Source organism: Pelodiscus sinensis, chromosome 3 (assembly GCF_052426305.1).
Source record: "Pelodiscus sinensis isolate ZL-2025 chromosome 3, ASM5242630v1, whole genome shotgun sequence".
Classification (NCBI taxonomy): domain Eukaryota; kingdom Metazoa; phylum Chordata; order Testudines; family Trionychidae; genus Pelodiscus; species Pelodiscus sinensis.
Window position 1 is genome coordinate 35,265,447 of NC_143054.1, and position 22,772 is coordinate 35,288,218.

Sequence of the window (22,772 nt, forward strand, 5' to 3'; positions counted from 1 at the left end):
CCAACCAGCTAAGTAGTAGTTCTGCAGAAAAGGACCTGGGGATTACAATGGATGAGAAACTGGATATGAATCAACAGTGTGCCCTTGTAGCCAAAAAGGCTAATGGCATATTAGGTTGCATTAAGAGGAGCGTTGCCAGAAGATCCAGAGATGTTGTTATTCCCCTTTATTCGGCTTTGGTGAGGCCACATCTGGAGTATTGTGTCCAGTTCTGGGCCCCCCACTACAAAAAAGATGTGGACGCATTGGAGAGGGTCCAGCAGAGGGCAACCAAAATGATTAGGGGGCTGGAGCATATGACCTATGAGGAGCGGCTGAGGGAGTTGGGTCTGTTTAGTCTGCAGAAGTGAAGAGTGAGGGGGAATTTGATAGCAGCCTTCAACTTCCTGAAGGGAGGTTCCAAAGAGGATGGAGAAAGGCTGTTCTCAGTAGTGACAGATGGCAGAACAAGGAGCAATGGTCTCAAGTTGTGGTGGGAGAGGTCCAGGTTGGATATTAGGAAAAACTATTTCATTAGGAGGGTCGTGAAGCACTGGAATGGGTTATCTAGGGAAGTAGTGGAGTCTCCATCCCTAGAGGTGTTTAAGTCACAGCTTGACAAATCCCTGGCTGGGTTGATTTAGTTGGAATTGGTCCTGCCTAAAGCAGGGGGCTGGACTTGATGATCTTCTGAGGTCTCTTCCAGTTCTATTGTCCTATGATTCTATGATTCTAAGGAAACCTTGAAAACATGAATTGGGCAGCGATGAATCATTGATATCAGCCTGAGTCTGCAAAGAGTTTGAAACAACACCTCTGAGAGGGCCAAATGCTTTGAGCATTGCAGTAGAGATGTTAACTGTAAGATCCACTCTTTTACCATGCTTGTCAACACAACAACAGTGTGTGGCAGGAAAGAAGAGAGTGGCAGGCTTGACCCACCCATGCAAGCAGTTACACTCCTTTTGTTGGGTGTAAGTATTGGAATCCTCTTGTGCATCATTCCGGCGGGGGAGGGGGTGAGAGAACCCTTGCTGCCCTGTCAACAAATACAGCAAAGCTGCCAATAGAAGGGGGCCTCATGTCAGTGCATCTGCCCTTCTGGGAGGGCTCATCTGTTACACCAAGGGGAAGTCAGGACCATGAGGTAGATTCACGGGGTAAGCCCAGTGTCTTGGTGTGTTTCTTTCATCCAGCCCTAGAAGAAACCCTGTTATACAAAACACTAATGATTATTTGGAAAGTAAATAAATAATATTAAAATTCTGTGTCCAGCCAAGAAAATTACAAAATACTGGAAGGAAGGCCATACAGCCAGATGGGGTTTGGTTATAAGGTTACGCTTCAGCAGTAAAATAAAGGGAACAACAGCTTGTAACTAAATTTTGTCATGGAAATTAAGCTCAAGGAGTTGTAATGATAAAGGCATTTCAGAAATCCTCTTTATGTTAAATAGGTTTTTTATGTTAACTTTTGTGGCCTAGAGTCATTCAGAAGGAAAACACCTAGGGAAAAAAATATTGTGGTGGGTAAACCTATAGTCTTTTCATAATAGTATGTTTGGTAAATGCATACTAATAAATTTTAAAATTTTTACAAAGAGACCAATTTCCAATGGTGCTTCATAATACCATTGAAGAGTGGAATGCTATCACTTCCATTCTGTTGGAGAGTAATCATATTTTCACTGTGTTACAAAAAGGCACAATCTTATTTTTTTTCAAAACAGGAAGGTTTTAACATCTCAATCCTCAAACTACCAGAATTTAGAACATTTCACACTTGAATGACTCCTAACCAACCGTGTAAGACAAAGAACAATGTCCTGTAGCTTATGTTGGAGGTGAGACTCTGGTAATAAGCACTGAAATGACTGCAGCCTTTATCATTCAGTTGTGTTTGTTTTTCTGATCCATTATAGTGTTTCATTCTATTGATTACCTTATTTGCCATTTGGTCAAAGCAAGATCCGTATTGCTATGATTGTATGAAGTTTAGCATATCATATGTCCTGGTAGTGTGTCCTATATTAGCCTTAATTAAAATTAAGTTGGGATCCAATACTATTGTTTATTTTTGGGGAGATGATGGAAAGAGTATTTGTGATGGCAATCAGTACTTGATAACCACAGTATAGTAACCCTACATTCAAAATGCAATAAAACAACAGAGTACGTTATTGTTTAAAACTTAAGGACATGATAGTTTGATCTACTATGTTGATGTTACATATGATTTACTAAGTCTGTGTCTACAGGTCAGGCCTACCGACAGAGGGGGCAAAGGGAACAGTTACCCTGGGGCCTGGTGATTCAAAGGGGATCGGGGCTCCCAGCTGCCCCTGCTGCCACTGTGGCAGCAGCAGCAGCTGGAGCCCCAGGCCCTTTAAATGCCACTGGAGCGTGATGCTGTGTGCTCTGTGTGGCTCTGAGGACTTTCAGGGGGAGGGAACGCTAAACTCTGGGTTGCCTATCCCAGCCCTGTTCCTTTTCCTCAAATCTCTGCTCCTTCCATGGAGCCAGGACCCCACCTCTCTCTCACACACCTTAGCCAAAGGCCCACTGAGGCTGTTGGCTCCCCTGACAAGGATGTTGATTGTACTAACAGACATGTTGATAAATGACTGATGATGTAACAGAATCTTTCATTTTTACTTCACAGCAGTTTTGTTCTGTGTGTGCGTCCGTGTGTGTGAGAAAAAAGAGAGAGAGAAAGAGTGAGAGAGAAATTAGTGTGCTGGCTTTCTTAAAAACAATTATTTCTGAAGAGATTTTACTGGAAGTGAGGAAGGGGTTTCTATGTTACACAGTGATGATGAATGGAGAAATGCTTGAACCTCCTTAATCCAGGTGTTTGTCCGGGAACATTAGTGCTTCAACTCCCTGCATGTCCCTCCCACACTCCACACCCCACCTCAGTTTCTGCATTCTACATCTCTTTCAGACCTTCAATTAACAGTTTAAATACAGTGCTAGTGTCACAGTATTGTGGATAGTCTTTTCTCTGTGCAAATAGCTACTGTGACCACTTAACCTACTGCTGTAGTGCATCTATCTCGTTTTCAAATCCATAGATCAGTAGTTCTTACCTTTTCGACCCTGTGATTCTACATTAAAATAAAAGGAAGTTTCAGTCCCCCCACTTGAGTCATAGAGAGAGGATTGATGAGACCCACCCACTGTGAAAACACACGGTCTAAATTGCACTAGACTCCTGACTGTTCTGAGCTCTGCACTGCTTCAGCACATTACAATAGCCTATTCTGTTTTTCAACTGTGATTAGAAAAAGGGGATGATGGCCTTTCCGTTTAGATGTGTACTTTGCCAAAGATGCTGAGACCATCTTCTCTTCCAATTTAGAGTTTTGCAGTGAGCTCTGTCTAAAAAGTGCTTGAGGCCTTCAGCTAGTGCAGAATATGGTGGCCTGAAGTCAACATTTTCAGAAACTGAGGCATGCAGTATCAGTAGCCACTTAATACATTTAATCACATGTGCAACTTGGAGTGAATTGGCATGAGTGCTTTAAATATCTTCTATGTGGATAGTATTGACTGCCTCTCTGTTTCTAGGTACAATTCAAGGTGTGGTTTGGTTTAAACCTATACAGTTGTACATGGATTGGGTCTCCTTTAAAGGTTGCTTCTCACCCTGTTCACTATTGTCATCATTTAGATCTGCTGAGATGCTTTGGCTAACGATCTCTGGATTAGCAGTGTGTTTTTGAGGATGAGAAGCAAAGCATACTCCACTGGGAGAAGTCCCAGCTGTTGAACTCCATAGACATAGTCATCCACCTTTCTAAGATTAGAACGCTCCATTGCATGTATCTGACAACAGAACATCTAGGTCATCAAAAGGTAGCCAGCCCAGAAAACATCACCAATAGTGAGGGGGGGGGGGTGTTCTTTGTCTCTTGAATATTGTTTAGCAAGTTCCTTATTTTTAATGTATACCGTGTGGTCAGCTATCATGGAACAGACAAGGATGGCTAATAGTTATTTATTTAAATACTTTTTCATGCTTTAGACCCTCAGCAGGTGCACATTGCTAGTCTATGTTATTGCATGTCCTTCGTTCTCATGTCTGTCTTCTAGCTTTCTTACACTCACCTATTATATCTTTTCATAAATTAATGGGGTCTAAAGGATGTCTTCCTGTGCATTTGTATCGCATCTAGCAAAATGGGGCCTTGATTTCAAAAGCAATTAGGAGTTCTAGTGAGTAGTATTCTTTAGTTCAGTTTGGTAAATAATTTGGTGGAAAAATTGATTTCCTACGGGGAGGTAAGAGACGAATAGAGATCCATAGAAATACTAAGCTTCTGAAGTCAATGACTATATCAGACATAAGACCGGTGATGGCCTGAGAGCTGCATGTGACTCATCATAGTTCTCTATGTGGCTCATGAGACATTTTTGTTTATTGTTTCTCATGCACAGGGTTGCCAGGTTCTGCTGGTTTCTGGCTGTGCAGGGTTTTGGGTTTTGTTTAGTTTTTTTTTTTTGTTTGTTTGTTTTTCTTTATCAGTATTACTAAGCAAAGGCATGTGAAGTGAAGTGTCTGCTGATTGCACACAACATTGACTGTGAGAGCCATGTGCTCCCTCTGAAACCAGTCAAACTGCTGCTATAGTTCACTTGGCACACCCAGAAAATTCCAGGTACACAAACTCAGTTAGCAAAACTGCCCTATTCTGGGAGACCATTTTGTCACAACAATCTTGTGACCGAATGAGATGGAGCAGGGCCACTCGTACAGGTCACTCATTAGCTTAGGTTGCCCATCACTGACTGCATCACTCTATTTCCACCAGAATAGTGGCCTGTTGCACTTCCCATTCCAATTTTTAAATAAAAGAAAAACACTCAAATGGAAAATGTGTTAAAAAATCCCAAACAATAAGGGTATGTCTACACTACCCTCCTAGTTCAAACTAGGAGGGTAATGTAGGCATACCGCACTTGCAAATGAAGCCCGAGATTTGAATTTCCCTGGCTTCATTTGCATAAACTGGGCGCCGCCATTTTTAAATCCCTGCTCGTTCGAACCCCGTGCCGCGCGGCTACACGCGGCACGAACTTGGTAGTTCGGACTAGGCTTCCTAGTCCGAACTACCGTTACTCCTCGTGTAAACAATGAAAAATTATTCAGGTGTTTGCAAATAATTTTATAATAATAGTAGGTTGTTGTTAATAATTCAAGACAATTATCAGAAGGGTAGTCTGAATCTGCAAAAGCGACAAGGAGTCCTGTGGCACCTTATAGACTAACAGATGTATTGAAGTATAAGCTTTCGTGGGCAAAGACCTACTTCGTCAGATGCATGTAGTGGACATTTCCAGAGGCAGGTTTAAATATGCAGGCTAGAGATAACGAGGTTAATTCAGTAAGGGAGGGTGAGGCCCACTTCTACAGCTGATGTGGAGGCGTGAACACCAAGAGAGGAGAAACTGCTTTTGTACTTTGCTAGCCATTCACAGCCTTTGTTTAATCCTAAACTGATGGTGTCAAATTTGCAGATGAACTGTAGCTCAGCAGTTTCTCTTTGTAGTCTGGTCTTGAAGTTTTTTTGCTGCAGGATGGCTACTTTTCAATCTGCTACTGTGTGTCCAGGGAGATTGAAGTGTTCTCCTACAGGTTTTTGTATATTGCCATTCCTAATATCTGATTTGTGTCCATTTATTCTTTTACGTAGGGACTGTCCAGTTTGGCTGATGTATATAGCAGAGGGGCATTGCTGGCACATGATGGCATATATTACATTGGTAGATGTGCAGGTGAATGAACCAGTGATGGTGTGGCTGATCTGGTTGGGTCCTGCGATGGTGTCGCTGGTGTAGATATGAGGGCAGAGTTGGCACCGAGGTTTGTTGCAGGGATTGGTTCCTGAGTCAGAGTTACTATGGTGCAGTGTATAGTTGCTAGTGAGAATTTGCTTCAGGTTGGCGGGTTGTCTGTGGACGATGACTGGCCTGCCTCCCAAGGCCGATGAAAGTGAGGGATCATTGTCCATCATTGAGGACACAGCACAGCACTTTCACAGCACAGTTTTTAATAACTATACTCAGCAAGGGAACAAGTCGGCAACTCTGTCTGACCACTTACATTCACAGGGTCATATTACACCCTTAATTTCACCTTTAGGATATATCCCAACCTTGGGTTTAAAACTATTAGGCCCCAATCTAGGAAAGCATTTAAGCACATGCTCAAAACGAGGCATGTGAAGAGTCCTATCAAAGTCAAAAGGAAGTCAAAAGTTACTGGCCCAAAAGCTCAGCTACTGTGTATCAGGATAATTTTATTGGCTTCAGAAGCTGTTTTCCCTATTATTAGAGACCTACCAAATTTATGGTCCATTTTGGTCAATTTCATGGTCAGAAGATAAACTATAAATGTAATGATTTCAGCTATTTATCTGAAATTTCATAGTGTTTTAATTGTAGGAGTCCTGACCCAAAAAGGAGTTTTGGGAAAGGTCATGAGGTTATTGTGGGGAAGGGGAGTTGTGGTAGTCCTACCCTTACTTCTATGCTGCTGCTCGCAGCAGTGCTGCCACGAGAGCTGGCAACTGGAGAGTGGTGGCTGCTGGCTGGGAGCCCAACTCTGAAGGTGGCAATGCAGGAGTAGGGATGGCATGGTAAGATATTGTGACCCTTACTTTTGTGATGCTGCTGGTGGAGTGCTGCCTTCGGAGTTGGATGCCCATCCAACAGCTGCCACTTTCCAACTTCCCAGCCCTGAAGGCAGCTCTGAAGCAAGAGTGGCAATATTGCAACCCTGCTAAAATAACCATGCTATATATTGATGTTTGCTGAGTAACCATATAATTTTATTGTCATCCCTGTCCATTCTTCTATTCTCCCAACTGTTTTGTCATCCCTGGCCCTCTTTTTATGTACTCTGTTTGAAATGACACCTCAATCCTACAAATGCTTATATCCTAGACATCTTGGAATTCCTTGGGACTAGTCATATACATAAAGGTTCTAAATGCCAAAGTGAAGAACTGAGGCATAGTCATTATGCAGGCTGCTTGGAGCATCTATCTCAGTTTACTATGTACAATATACTATGAGGCAACTAGTGCACTTTAGGCAGTGTGACTTTTATTATTACTAGCAGATTCACCCGGCATTGCCTGGGACTGACTGGGGGAGGAGGATACTGCGCAGACCTCCCCTCTGTGCTCCCTAGGCTGGCCTGGGACTGGAGCGGGGGCACTGGTGGGCCCAGTGGAGGGTGGATGGGCAAAGTCACACAAAAAAAAAACAAGGCAAAGGGCACTCCACAAACCTATCCCTGAGAGGCAGACAGGAAAGAACAGCAGCCTACAGGGTGTGACCCACTTCAATGCATGGAGAGCTCCACGCTCCTGGCCAGTCCAGCCTCCCCCAGCAGCTGTAGGGGGGTCTGAGATCCCCCTTCAGACAGTGCCCCGCAATTGTCAGGCCCCAGTTCCCCAGACCCTCTCACCATGTACGGCCAAGCCAGGACTGGAGCCACTGCCTTAGGATCTCCTCAAAATTGGAGGGGAGGTGGTGGTAGTTGCTGCTGCTGCCATGGAGAACCCAGGGCCAAGCCAAAGGGGGTTGGGGCAGGGGGCAGCAGCAGGACCTGCCAGCAAACTTCCAAGTACACTTGTGGTCACCTCATCTCAAAAAAAGACATATTGGCATTGGAAAAGGTTCAGAAAAGGGCAACAAAAATGATTAGGGGTTTGGAACATGTCCCATATGAAGAGAGATTAAAAAGACTTGGACTTTTCAGCTTAGAAAAAAGGAGACAAAGGGGGTCACCAAATGAAATTAACGGGCAGCAGATTTAAAACAAACAAAAGGAAGTTTTTATTTACTCAGCACACAGTCGATCTCTGGAACTCCTTGCCAGAGGATGTGGTGAAGGCTAGGACTTTAACAAGGTTAAAAAAAGAGCTAGATAGATTCATGGGGAGGTTAGCTTCATCAATGGCTATTAGCCAGGATAGGTAGGAATGGCATCCCTAGCCTCTGTTTCTCTGGAGGTGGGTGACAGGGGAGGGATCATGTGAGGATTCCCTGTTGGCTGCGTCTAGACTAGCATGATTTTGCAGAAATACTTTTAACGGAAAAGTTTTTCCATTAAAAGTATTTCCACAAAAGCGCGTCTAGATTAGCACGGATGCTTTTGCGCAAAAAGTGCGCAAAAGCATCCATGACCAGTCTAGATGCGATTTTATGCAAGAAAGCCCCGATCGCCATTTTAGCCATCTGGGCTTTCTTGTGCAAAACAGTTCTTCCCTGTCTACACTGGCCCTCTTGCGCAAGTATTCTTGCGCAAGAGGGCTTTTTCCCGAGCAGAAGTGTGAAAGTATTTGCACAAGAAGCACTGATTTTGTACATTACAAAGTCAGTGCTCTTGCGCAAATTCAAGCAGCCAGCTTTTGCGCAAAATCTTGCCAGTCTAGACACACCCGTTGTGTTCCCTCCCTCTGGGGCATCTGGCATTGACCACTGTCAGCAGACAGGAAACTGGGATAAATGGACCTTTGGTCTGACCCAGTATGGCCGTTCTTATGCTTCTTGGACAATGCCTGCAGCTCCCACATTGGGCAATTCAACCCTCCCCCACCCCATCCACCCCTGTGACCCCGGCTCACCACCATGATTATCTCCTGAGACCTATTGTGCCGTCACAAAGGCCTGCCCCCTGTGAGAGAGCTGGGACATGTTGCTATGAGAACATGGAGCAACATGCATGAGGAAGTTGGGGGGCTCAGGGCCACACTAGGGAATGGGTGGGGCTGAGTCAGGCCTGGGGGAGAGGCTAAGCCCCACTGCTAGTATGTATTAGATTTCTAGAAACTTCTCAACTCTACCAGAGTATTTTTAAATGTTGTCTGACAGATAGCATAATGGACACCTCTGCTTTTATAATAGTTTAGATTACTCCTATTGAAGGTACTAAAAGATGAAAGTACTAAACTCCCATAGAAGACATTTAGACTCTAGGGAGTTCAGCAAGGCCATTTATATTTGTTAAGTTTGCATCTTTTCTGCAAATTAATTGTTATCATCAAATTGAAATAGTAATGTACGTATATGTATTTTAGAAAGTCAGCAGTTCTCTATTTAATACTTTATTTTCAATGGAAAGAAAGCAAAATGAAATAAAGATGACATTATTTGATAATGTACACATGAACTGTGCTACCTATTTAAAATAATTTGATTCACTGCACCAGAAATATAGATTGTAAGGAATTGTGAAATACATGGGATGCAGCGAGAGCAGTAGAGATTAATAATTTGATGAATGAATTTACTGTACCTAATGAGAAGTTTACATAGTTGAGAAAGTGGTCACTTTGGGTCATATACCTAAAAATATAGATGGGATTATGGGATTATGATTTTCTAAAGCAAGTTATGACCCTAATTTCGTTTGCAATGATAAGAATTAGGTACCCAACCTACTAAGATGTTTAAATACCCAACAAAGACTATACTTTAGCTGAAATTAAAATGTCTCATGAAAGTGGAGAGCAGTGTTGTTAGGAATAATTTTTACATTGGCTAAAGTCAGATACGATTTTTAAGAGTGCTAATGCAAAGAAGAAGAGAAAACAATGTGGAATATTATTAAACTGTAGAGCCTGAAATTGCATCTTGACTTCTTTCTTCTGAAGTCAGTGAGTGCTTTGCTTGAGTTAGAACTGCAGCACAAAATCTACAGAAAGAATCTAGTCACATAGCAGTCTGGTAGACATGCAATATTTGATGCAGTAAGTTGGAAGATAAGGAACATCCACCAGTAATATCTTTAATAGCACATAAAACATGGTTGAAAAGGTAAAAGTAATGGGATGATTCACAAATAATATGATTACAGATTAATTGTGTTGAAAATACACTTCAAAATGGTACAAAGAAGGGATGTGAAAGGTTAATCGGTTAATATCACCTCTAACGGGTGATGGTTATTGATTCTGTTTAACCAGTGGGGGCTGCAGCAGCTCCCTGTCCACCATAGGCAGAGGGCTGCTCCAGCCCCTCAGGGCGCACCACAGACTGGGGCTGCTCTGGGCATCTAATGTCCATGGCAGGCTTGGGGGGGGAGGAGGATGCAGGCAGAGTCTGTTCTGGCTGGGCGAGTTAACCAATTAAATGGGATTTGACATCCCTAGTACAAAGTAGTGTAAATTTTCACAAAGTAAATTTTGGTTCAAAGTGTGTATTCCATTATGGGAAGAAACATAGAATTTAATAGAAAACAATAATTCTGTATGTTCTTGAATCATAGGGTGATTACTTAAAATTGTTCAAAAACCATAATAAAGTAATCATCCTCTATTAGGGTAAGTCTATTCTGCAAAGTTATTTTGAAATAACTACTGTTATTTCAAAATAAATTTCCTAGCATCTACACAAGCCAACTGCTATTTCAAAATTAAATCAAAATAGCGGAGCACTTATTTTGAATTTGGTGAACCTCATTCTACGAGGAATAACGCCAAATTCAAAATAGCTATTTCGAAATAAGTGCTGTGTAGACACGTATTTCGAAATAGGGGGCCTCCAGCCTTCCCAGGGTGCCCTGTTAGCCACTCCAGCCTCACCCAAGAACACTTCTCTCCCTCTCTCCCCTCCCCGGAGCCCTTAAAGTGACAGAATCTGGCCACAGTGCCTGTGCCAGCTCCAAGCCTACCAGCCCAGAGCCAGTAGTCACTGCCCCGACCCAGTGGCCCCAAAACACGAGCCAACAAGCCACTGGTAGCCAGCCCTCCACCGCTCCTCAGGAGCAGTCTGCCAGCTCCCAGGAGCCTGCCAGGGCCCAGAGAAGGCAGGCGCCTTCCTGGTCCAGGGTAAAGATCATGGACCTTATTCAGGTTTGGGTGGGATACCCCCAGTGTCCATGATCTCCGCACTAGATGGAGGAACGTGGCCGTCTATGGCAGGATAGCTGCCAGCCTGGCCACCAAAGACCACATGCGAACCCAGGAGCAGGTTTGCATGACAATCAAGTTGGTCCGGCGAAACCCCCAACCCTGAGCCCTGATCTTCCGTTTCCCCCTTCTGACTCCCTCCTCCGAGGTTCCCCCTCCCCTTTCCCACCCTCTCTTCTCCCCTCTTCCACCTTCTTTCCCCAGTATCACCAGAGTTTCATTCTCTCCTCTCCAGATTTGTTAAATAAAGAGAGTTTGTGTTCATGAAAATGTGTATTTTATTTTACATCAGGAAGGGGGGTTACGGAGGGTAAGTGGAAGGACGTGAGGGAGGAATGAGGCACAAGCCCCTAGTGGGGTAGACCAGGGAGACTCTTAGTGCTCCTCAGGGTGGAAGCTCTCCTGCAGGGCCTCCTGGATACTGACAGCCCCCCGATGGACCTCCCGGATGGCAGCCTACTGAAAGTGCAGCCAGGCTCTCAGCAACGCATCCAAGAGAAGCACCAGAGTGCCCAGGGGTGGCTCCGGCTCAATGTTGCAGAGTGCTGTGGTGTCCCGAGTGAGGGAAACTAGAGAACACAGAGACAAAATGCTTTGCTGTCCCTCATCAGGGTAGACAAGCAATCAGGGAAACCTGAGAACTTGCTGTCTGGGTGGGTCCTTTAAGCACAGACCTCAGGCAGCAGCCTCACACAGTAAGTCCTGACCTGGTGCCCTGCTGGAACTGGTTAACAGCCAGCCTTAAATGCGATTCAGAGTTCACTCAGTGTGGATGCACTATTTCGAAATAGCAAAATGCATTTTGTGTGTAGACACGTTATTTTGAAATAAGCTATTTCAAAATAACTATTTCAAAATAAGATATTTTGAAGTAACACTGTAGTGTAGACATACCCTTAAAGAGTGTAGATTTTTTTACATACTGCCCTTTGAACCCATTTTTCTACTGATTTCATCCCTAGTAAGTTCTACAGTACTTTTCCATGAGGCTTGTTACTAAAAGATCCCGAGAAACTGAAATGAGTAGGAATGACTCAAAAAGAAATTGGGGAGTTTTCAGAGGGAAATTGCAGGAAACCCAGCATGTATGTATATTATTGAAAACAAATACAGCTGAAGTGTGCATGTGTGGGAGGTGAAGTGGGGGTAGCATGAGGGAGAACACATGTAGCTGACCAGGGAAATATAGAAAGCAATAAAAGAGAAAAGTGCAAAAGACATAAGTCAATAGGATCATGGCTAAGAGAGGGGATTCACAAATCTAAAAAATAAGCAGCTAAGACAATGATCATAGAGGCCAAAATTGAAAATGGAAAGATCATCGCAGAAGGTATGAGGACAAACAATAACAGATTTTACAGATATATCAGGACCAGGAGGTCAATGAAAGAGACTGAAGTCTCCGTATCTGACTGTGGAGGAACTTAGTGATATATGAGGCACAGATTGCTGGGAAGCAAAATGTTTTCTTTGCCTCGGTGTACTAACCAGAGGAAATGAGGGGGAAATACCAGAAAAAGAGAGAAATATCCTGGATGCAGAATATGAACAATTAATGAAACTAATGGTGATACAAGAACAGGTAAAGCAAAGAAAGAGAAGGAAATAGGGCAACAATACAGATCTCATGGCCAATGTCCCAGGATTCTGAAAGAGAGAAGACGAGGGATTTTGTAATGCTCACTGAATATAAGATATGTTGCATAAAAAAGCCTCCGCTTGAGCTCACTAGATGTATATACATGAATTTTCTAAAGCTACACCAAACTGTAAGGTCTAAGGTTCTAAACTAACTTATGATCCTTGTCAATCTTTGCAATCTGTGTAACTCTCAAAGGGTATGTCTACACTACCACCCTAGTTCGAACTAGGTAGTTCAGACTAGGAAGCCTGATGACAAGGAAGCCTAGTCCGAACTACCTAGTCTGTGCCGCGTGTAGGCGCGCGGCACGGAGTCCGTACTAGCGGACATTTAAAAATGGCGGCGCCCGGCTTTATGCAAATGAAGCCCGGGCAATTCAAATCCCGGGCTTCATTTGCAACTCCGGTTGCCTACATTACCACCCTAGTTCGAACTAGGGTGGTAGTGTAGACATACCCAAATTTACTGTAAACTGCAACTTTGTAATCTTTGTAACATGCAGCCACCTTGCTTGTAACTTTCCCTAAGCTGCATACTCCCCTGAGTGAATGGAGAAAGAGTGAGTGTGAGAGTGTGTTTGAAGAAGACTGGAAACAATGGAGCACATTACAATGAGTCATCACAGTATGGGCATGCTGCTTGATGGATAAAGGGAAGTCTGGGTATGCTCCCTGATGACAAGATGAATGAGTCACAGGAGCTATTCAGACACTATATAAAGAGAAGGAGCACATGTGGGGGACTCTCTTTTTCCTTCCCTGCTCCTGAGAAGCTCCTCTTCAGTGTCCCTCCTGACCAGCTTCCCCAGCCATGATGAGCAGACAGACCCTCCAGGATCCACATGCTTTGGCTCCTTTTGCAACCCATATGTCTGTGTAAGTGTGTGATTGCCTGAGGACAGGAATGAATGGGTGTGAATGAATGGAGGAGTGTGTGCTTACGTACATGCGTGCGTGTGTGTGTGTGTGAGAGAGAGCTCTATCTTCTTTAGCTTAAACCTTTAGTGGCTGCTTTCTCCTCTTTACTTTTACCTAGTGGAAATAAACCCATACTAGTGTAACCTTGTGTGGTCTCCAATGAGAATATTTTTAAGGTAACAAGATATACTTGAAAATTTTAGAAGAATCAATGAAAGACCATATTTTAAAGGGTTCAGAAGAAGAATGGCTATTATAGGCAGGGCCTTGGGCAAACGGGGTGGGATTGGGGCAGGGGCAGCCAGCCCACAGGTTTATCTGGAGTGTGCCCCACCCACCCAAGTCCTTAGAGCCACCCATAGCATGCAGCCTGGAGCTCCAGCTGCCACTACTACTGCAGTAGCAGCAGTGGCAGGGAGCCCCAGATTCCTTTAAATCATTGGACCTGGGGCAACTACTCTTTGCCCCACCTGTCAGCGGGCCTCATTGAAGACCTTTAGTGCTTAATATCCAAGCAAAGCTAAAATCAGATTCAAATATTAATCAGGAGCAAATATCTTGGATTCCTATAAACTGGTTTGTAGAAAGAAGTTGTCTGTATTGTCAGTCCTGCAGGGTACTGGGTATTATGGTCCCAATCCATCAAAATACTTAATACACACTTAACTTTTACCCTATAAGAAGTCCTGTTGAGTTCAATTTATTGCTCATGTGGCTCACCTGGATTAGGGCTAGAATAGCTAGCACGTGGCAGGATCAGGCACACTGAGCACACACAGAGAAAAGACATATGACTAGATTTACATGTCCAAAGATGCAGAGAGGAACCTACTAGGGTTTGCAAAAAGCACCTAATCAGGTAAGGTACCTAAATCCCCCTGTTTTCAATTGCAGGTTAGGTATCTATTGAGGAACTGGGTCTAGAAGAAATGTCATGAGTTCTTAGATGCCTTATGAAATATAGTGTAAAAAAAAATACTGACAAGTTTGAAAATTGTAAATAGGATTATAATTAGCAATTGCCTTACCTTTACCCAATAATTGATTTCTAATGGGTCAATCACAATGGCTGTTAGTTGCCAAATCAAAACATTAAAAGAAATGTTGGTGTAGTTTGAGTAGGAATATATTCTTGGCTCCCTCCCGAGTGACTTCTAAGATAACTTGGTTTGGGTGAGAGGACTTTGCAAGTATTTAGCAGCCTTTTTTTTTATTGAGGACAGCGTAAAAAAAAAAGAGGTGAGCAGTGCATTGCATTCTAAATGTGACAAAATTCAAGCACATTTTACCTTCAATGGCAGAGATTTGCACAAAAGAGGACCTTCTTAGGCCCTTCAACCCGAGTGTTTTACCTGAGAGCTGCTTGTTGAGAGTAATATTCTAAAAAGGTTATGAAACGAGAGAGACGGATAGAAGCAGCTCACTGACAGCTTTAACAATAAAAATCAGAATCGTGATGATACACTGAAGAAAAATATAAAACTACTACTATGAATGATATGGAGGATGAGTATGGGCAGAAACTTAAAGTCATCAGTTCAATGTCTATGCATAATTAGGGAAGCAAATGATAAACTGGGATAAAGGAATACAGTTCAAATTAGAGGGGACCATTATGGCACCATACAGACCACATCCAGAGTATTGTGCACATCTGAAGTATTGAGCACCTATGTTCTGGAAGGTTATTGATAGGTATAAGTTGGTTACGAAAATGATAGATGTGTCTCAGTGGTTTATAACAGGATAGATACGAAAACTGTGAAAGCGCAGCTATTTTGATATGTATAAAGGGCTATAGGGAAGTTAGGATATCACAATACTCTTAATATCATGAAATAGGCTCAAGAACAATGTGGTTTGAGCTGAAGTTAAGTTCAGAGAATTAGGAAGTTCAAGTGAAACTTCTTTGTTCAGAGGATAATTAATGTGTATAACATCACTCAAGTAAAAAACAGTGACTGTACAATGGATACAAGAAATTATGGGGAAAATAGTAAGTTGGACAGATAGGTGAACAACTTTAAGAAAAGTAGTATAATCCTCCTCTGTCCTAAAATGTTGTTATGCCTACAAATAAAGTGATCAGAAAACAAATGATACCCAACTTCAGATAAATCTGACTTTCAGCACTAGTGTGTTCAGAAAATATCGTAGGCTTCTTATGGATATGTTTTAACTTGAATGTTTGAGACCTTCTAAAGTTAGTTCTGCCAATGTTTATGTTTATTTTGCTTTTTATGCACCTTCATGGCACATAATGAAGCAGTAAAGTGAATAATTGAAGAGCGAAATATTATCATTATTATTAATCTATGTTAGGGTCCAATTATACTCTTAGCTTCAAATTTTGCAGGAGCAAATCCCAATTGTAACTGATCAAAATCTCACTGAATAGTTTAAAGATAAGAAAGACTGTTTTTCCATTCATTGCAGTACTGATCAATAAATGCTAGGAAACAAAATATTTGCTATAAATTAAAAAAACTGCATCCACCATGGAACAAAGTTCAACATGCTTCAGAGACAACTCAGTGGTGGTGGTGGGGGGGGGGAGGAAACATTCTTCTTAGCTTTATAATTGCCGTGATGACCCTTGGGTGTATCATTTCCAGACAGTTAATGACTGACTAGACAAGTGAGGGCTTGGAAGGGTCTTCTCCTTTGGCCATTATTGCCTAAGCAAAGTGGTGTTTTGCTTTTTCAAAAAATGTACATTTTAAGAAAAGCAATTAATGTAGTAAATAATTATAAAACCTGATGAAATGACACAATGCTTTGCACAATCTGACTTGCAGAGGAGAACTGCCAGACAATATAATAACATGAGTCTTTTTTTTTTTTTCAAATAGTGTTTATGGCTGTCCTTTGGCAAAAAAAAGAAAAACACAAGATAAGCAACCTCAAGAACCTGCTCCCAAAAGAAAACCCTTTGTAGTTAAAACAGACAATTCCTCAGTAGATGAGTGTTATGAAACTGATGGAACAGAGGAGATGGATGAAAAGGAAGAGGAAGATGAGGAAGAGGAAGAGGAGGAAGAGTATTCTGAAGACAATGAAGAGCAAGGTGATGAAGAGGAGGAGGATGAAGAAATAGATCGAGAAGAGGAAGAGGAGATTGAAGAGGAAGAAGAAGAGGATGAAGAGGAAGCAGAAGATGTAGAGGAAGAGGAAGAGGAAGAAGAAGAGGAGGAGGAGGAAGAGGAAGAGGAGGAGGAAGAACGTGGTAATAATAAGAGTATTAGTAAAAAGTAAACATTGTATGTATTGTGTGAATCTTTCAGTGTGGTGTCCAGGTACTTAGCTGTGCAACTGTCATTAAAGCTAATGGAAGTTATGCAGCTAAATCGTCTTGTGCCTCACTGAAAATGTACCCCATAGTTGCTCTTTAACATCTATTTTAGTAAGACTGTCTTCCAAATATTTTTGATGCCACTAGCTGTCAAATTTTCAAATACAGAGGGGTGTGTATCAAAAAAATGCCTGCATAAATGTATAGCTAGATTAATGTGTGCAATTGCCATGTATGCCTGCAAAAACCAGGTAAAAGTACAAGCAAATGGCTAACTGCAAATTCCCTTTCTCGTCATTTGCATGTGCATTTACTGAATCTGCCTATATAATAGTGGTGATTGCTCAGATAAGTGCTTTTACATGTTTGCAGGTGTTTTTTGGGTTTTTTTTTTTTTTTTTTTTTTTTTTTTTGGTGAGCACAATTGGATCTCTTTCTTTTGAAAATTTGGCCCTGAACTTACTTTCAGACAAACAATATCTGAATGAAATGTTATCAGATACTTTGGTTCTTTGAGACTTGGATGTTGTGTACTTTAGTTGATTTTATTGAAACTATGGAGAGTGACAGGTTTACACAAAGAAAGTCCTTCTAAAATTAAGTTTTCAGAATATAGAACAGTACATTTGATACCTTTCATCTATATAGAAATTAGTAGCCCTACTGATGTGATAGCACTGTGATTAATCCATTGACATTTCTGTTTACTGGGATTGTAGACCCCATGTAAGCATTTTTTCAAAATATCTGATCACGGTCTGCTTACCTCAGAATTCCTCCATTAATTACATTATAGTGTACTGGAGTGAAAATGAAGAATTGTGCAAAGATTATTGAGCTATCTAAAACATATTTTGTTCCCATTTCCAGGGAACACGTTTTTGGTTGGGTAGATTCCCCTTTCTAACCAATAAAAATATAAGAAAAACTCTGAGCACTCCTCAGTCGGATTCCTCTTAGGAGCCAGGTATGAAAGCTGTCTGACTTTTGTTTCAGCATTCCAGTAGGCCAGGTTTAGAAAAAGATTTAGGAAGTACTCTTTTCATTCAGGCAACTGCCTAGCTATGAGCTTTTCTTGTTTTTTTTTTCAGATGCCTCAACCCACAGCATTTCCTCATTCACTTTCAATTTGCTTACCAAAACTCATAAGAATAAGGTAGCCAAACTTGAAAGTTCTGAACGAGTTTAATGCCAAAGGAGGTTGTTTCCTTATTCCGAGAGCTCTGATTTTTTAGCACCTGTAAGAATAGTTTATCTGAGCTTAGGCAGGCATGTGATTGCAATTGCTATTCTCTTGGATTGCATAGGGACTCTAGCAGTTTTTTCTTAAGAGGTAATGGCAACTGAACATCTTGGGAACAGGATGATAGTGGAACTATTACAAGGGTTTGGGGCTCAGGTGGAAAATAATGAATCTACATGATCAAAAATGATTGAAGGGGAAAAAAGACTCAGGAGCTAAAGAAACTTCCTTCTGCCAAGGTTGGTATTGGGTTTACTGGTACAAATATTACCAAACAAGGTGCTTTACTTATGTCCAGCACTGTTGCATGTACACTTAGTGATCCTAATCAACAACTTTAGCGGTTGGCATTGTTTCTTAGCTATTTTCTTTCTGTGAGTGGGCTCGAATTAAGAATTGTAATTTAGGAATTTTACAGAAGTACCTATATTAGCTAAACATCATATTAGAGGAAATGAAAAGTCAAACAGGTCAGCTACCCAGAGGCTCTCATTTTACTTCAGGGATGATATGTAATTTCCTGGATAAAAGAAAAAGGAAAATCTGATTCTCTATAAAATACTGGGAATTCAGAAAAGAAAGTCTAATAAAATAGGGGGTTAACAATGGAATTATTCAGGGCAAATTAATTGTATGAGCTTTTTGGAATCAGCATGTTATTATATAGGTGGTGACAGTTATAGCACAGCTGATTCATGCGATAGAGTTACCAGTGCCTAATGATGAAGATAATAAGGAATCCTTTTTCTCTAGGTCAAAGAGTCAGGAGGCCTAGATTTGAGATTATAGCTGTAGTTTGTTGGTATGGGAGGTCAAGAAGATATTTAATCAAACAGATTTTCGGGATAATTTATTTTATATGGTTTTTTACCAAGAACCTAAAATGTCTTCACCTTCCCTTATTCATAATACAGGACTATTCCATCATTTCCTTGAATTCCCTGCCTGTATTTTTAGAACTCACTGAAAATTAATCATTTAGGAGCATATTCTGGGAAAATCACAGTATGCACACAGCCAACATCATTACAATTAGGAACTAAGAGTAGAACTTCTAGTGGAGATAAAGGTGTTCTGCAGTTCTCAAAAAAGGTTTTGTCAGTGGTGCTGAAGTTTTATGGGATGATAGGAATTTTGCAAAGTCTCATAACCATACCTAATCTTAACGGATAGAACAATTAAAAACTTAGTTTTGCTAGGAAAATTCTATCAGATGGGACTATGATTTCTGAGGCAACATATATGAGAAACATAAAGCAATGAGTTATATAATTTCCTAGGTCTAAATTAAGTTTCCTTTTATATGAGGGTAAATCCATACACACCTCAAAGAATTTATTAGAATGACTCTGCAGTCATGTAACAGGAAACTGAATTTAGGTTGCAAGTTTCAAAGGGTTCTTAGTGATTTAGGTACATAATTCTCATTGAATGACAATTAGGCTTGGGTTCTAAAATCACAGAGGCCATTTAGAAAACCTCATGCTAGGGATGAATCTTTGATATAATAAAGGACTTGAAAGACACAGAAGTATCCTAAAGCAACACTCTTACAAATCTCAAAATACCAATAAAAGAGAAACAAAGACTTTTTGCATCTAGATCCCATATCCTATGTTTGTATCTCTGTATATAGTCACTTGTATCGAAATTAATTCTTAAAACACCCTCTCAATGGCCACAACATTCATTAACCTTCCATTAAATGTAATGAATCTCTGAAAAACAGGGATATATATCCAATCAAAGAGTACCACAGGCCTGGAAAACTTTACATACAGTACTACCACTATTAAAGAAAAGACAGATCTTTCCAATTGTTTTCATATTCACCCCCAAAAAAACAAAGCAGATAGATAACTCTTCTTAAGATAACCTAACCTGTAAACCTCAGTCCACATGGGAAGGCTATCAGTGAGATAGTAAGATAAATCCCACTTTTAGGGAGTGCCCCTCTTCTTTGATGGTTATTGCTAAAAATCTCTGGAGTCAAGTATTTAGGGCACATTTGCTTTGCAAGGTAAACAAAGGTGTTTCTCCTTCTGAGAGAGATCACTTCAGATAGCTGGTTCCCAAAGGCTGTTTCACAAAGCTTTTCTATTATAGAAAGAAATCTCCGTTGGAGGAGCTCCAGGAACGGATGTTCCAAGGCACCATTTAGCCTATATCACATGAAGACATTCAAGATGGCTTGTACTCCAGGTATTTCATAATCCCTCAGGGTCAGGAGGAGTCAGGCTGATTCTAGAGCTACGTAAATTTAATACGTTGATCAGGTCTAATCCATTTCGCGTGATCATGCTACACAAGATTTATTATAGTTTACTGAAAGGTGAATGGTCAGGGTGAATAGATCTGATAAACAATCCCTTTCATATCCCATTAATTCCCTCAAATTCACAGTAGCATATACAGTATACCATATCATGGTTGCATAACTGCAAGATGCAGTTGCAGCATATTCAAGGAGACTGAATATAAATCTTTGCGTTACAGACTATTTCTGGGAAATGCGGAGAGGAAATGTTTCATATTTTTCTCACTTCCACAAAATGGACTACTGTTTCTTAATACTCTGGTGAGATTTGGCCTATTCCCCAATAGGACACAGAGGTACATAAGTACTGTTGTCTAGAAATCCACCTACTAATTTGTAGTTTAACTCTGATAGAGGCCTTCTTTATCTTCCTGATCCCTTCATCAGATTGCTTCTGTGGCTGTCCCTATAAGCAAAAGGAAACACAAATACCAATCTAAAGATGAAAGAATCAAGTACTGAGGAAATTGTGGTAGAACACAGCTCCCCATTGTCCTTGCAACTTAAGAATCATTAAGTCTCTGGAACAATAAAATAAACAGGTCTGTACCAGAGAGATTGCTGGTCCGATCTGCCTAGCATTATTCAAATTATTTATTGAAACTATTAGCAGGAAAACAGTCACACATTTGGTGAACAATGTATAGCTCATGTGTACCATATATGCAAAACATCTAACCAAAGACATTATAGCCTTAAATGAAGAGGCAGGAAACAGCTGTTCACTGCTTTGAACAATAAAAGGAAAGGAATGAATTTTCCAGGGTCAGAGAGGATTTAATAAAAAGGAGAAGCAAACATTCAGAATGTGCTGGTAGACTCTATTATTCATGTATATTGCTCTATATTTTCACTTCCATTATAACAAAAGGTAGAGAATACTGTGATGGGGATATGTTGCCACCCACAGTATAATGGGGAAAAATACTAACAGCAGTGACCAGAAGACCTTACTTCAGTCCCTTGATTCATGTTTGTTGATACAAAATGTTAATATTGACTTTCATCTCTAGTTTTCAGAGATGCAAAGGTATGCAAGTGATCAGGTCATGCCGCTGTATAACAATTCATGATGTCTTTCTTTTTGTACTTGGTGTATAATTCCTACCAAACTAGACCTGTAGAAATGAGGAGATTACTCTGTGCTTTCATTTTTAGTAGTTTATATAATTTCAGATCTGGTCATAATTACTCTTTCCCCAGGCAAATTAAACTGGAAATAATAATGTGAATTTTTTAGAAAGACAAGTAGCTCAGAGCAGGAATGCACAAACCTGAAAAACTGGGTTTAGAAAAAATCTAGCTAGTAGATTCCCTCTGGATACCTACGGTTCTTGTGGAATTGGGCCAGATATATTTATCATGCTTACTATGCTATTTTTTGTTTAAAAACAAATTTGCTGCTAGGTAAGCTTTCACTTGCTCCAATATTACATAGATAAGGTGGATACCCTGGTACTCTTAGGCTTGTCTACACTACAAGATCAGGTCGAATTTATTAAGGTTGATTTTTTAGCACCCAGTTTTGTAAAGTTGAAGGTGCATTTCCACACTGTGTGCAAGAGTTCAATGTAATGCATACTCAGTAGTGCAACTACTGTTGACTTTGACAATGAGGCACTGAAGGGAGCTATCCTGCAGTCACCCCTTTGCATTGTGGGTTATCCTCCCAGTGGCTACTGAGACTATAACAGTGCATTGGGTGGTTCTGAGTGCATATCATCAGTATCCCATAATGCACTCATCTCTTTCCTCCTCTCCAGCTTGAAAGCAATGGCAAACAATCTTTTCATGCCCTTTTTTCCCTGGTTATTCCTGCAGACGCCAGAGCAGGGTAAACATGAACCCCATTCAGCAGCAAAGTATTATGGCAATCATAGCAAACATCTTGCACCTTATGCTGCAGTGTATCCAGAGCATATCCAGGGCCCGCTGGAACAAGAAAGAATCTGAGGAAGCCATGAACAGACTCTTGTGTGAAGCACTTGAGATGAGTGATTGACAGATGCTGAAGGCATTCGATCCTCTTGACACAGTGTTACGCCGGTTCTGATGCTGTGAGACAAGACAGACTGGGAGAACCACATTGTTATGCAGCTATGGGACAATCAACAGTGGCTGCAAAACTTTGGCATGATTAAGGCCACTTTCATGGAAGTTTGTGAATTGCTTTCCCGCACCCCGAGACGTGCTCTGACAGTTGAGAAGAGGGTGGCAATAGCCTGTGAGAGCTTGCAACACCAAACAGCTACCAGTCAGTTAGGACTTTTTGGAGTAGTTAAATCTACAGTGGGGGCTTCTGTGATCCGGGTAGCCAAGGCAATCAATATCCTTTTTCTACAAAGGGTAGTGACTATAGGAAATGTGCAGGGCACAGTTGAAAACTTTGCCATGATGGGGTTCCCTTTGGGTACGTCTAGACTACAAGCCTCTTTCAAACACGATTGTCTAGACAGCC

At 41.3% G+C, this 22,772-nt stretch overlaps 1 protein-coding gene across 1 annotated transcript in view; it reads left to right on the forward strand.

The window, feature by feature from the left end:
* The window catches only part of MYT1L (myelin transcription factor 1 like), a 418,337-nt gene that overhangs the window by 261,547 nt on the left and 134,018 nt on the right, over window positions 1-22,772 (forward strand). The window contains exons 6-7 of the mRNA XM_075923554.2: window positions 16,315-16,688; window positions 20,104-20,199. Coding sequence (XP_075779669.2) covers window positions 16,315-16,688; window positions 20,104-20,199 — 470 coding nt within the window. The remainder of the gene's footprint in view (window positions 1-16,314; window positions 16,689-20,103; window positions 20,200-22,772) is intronic.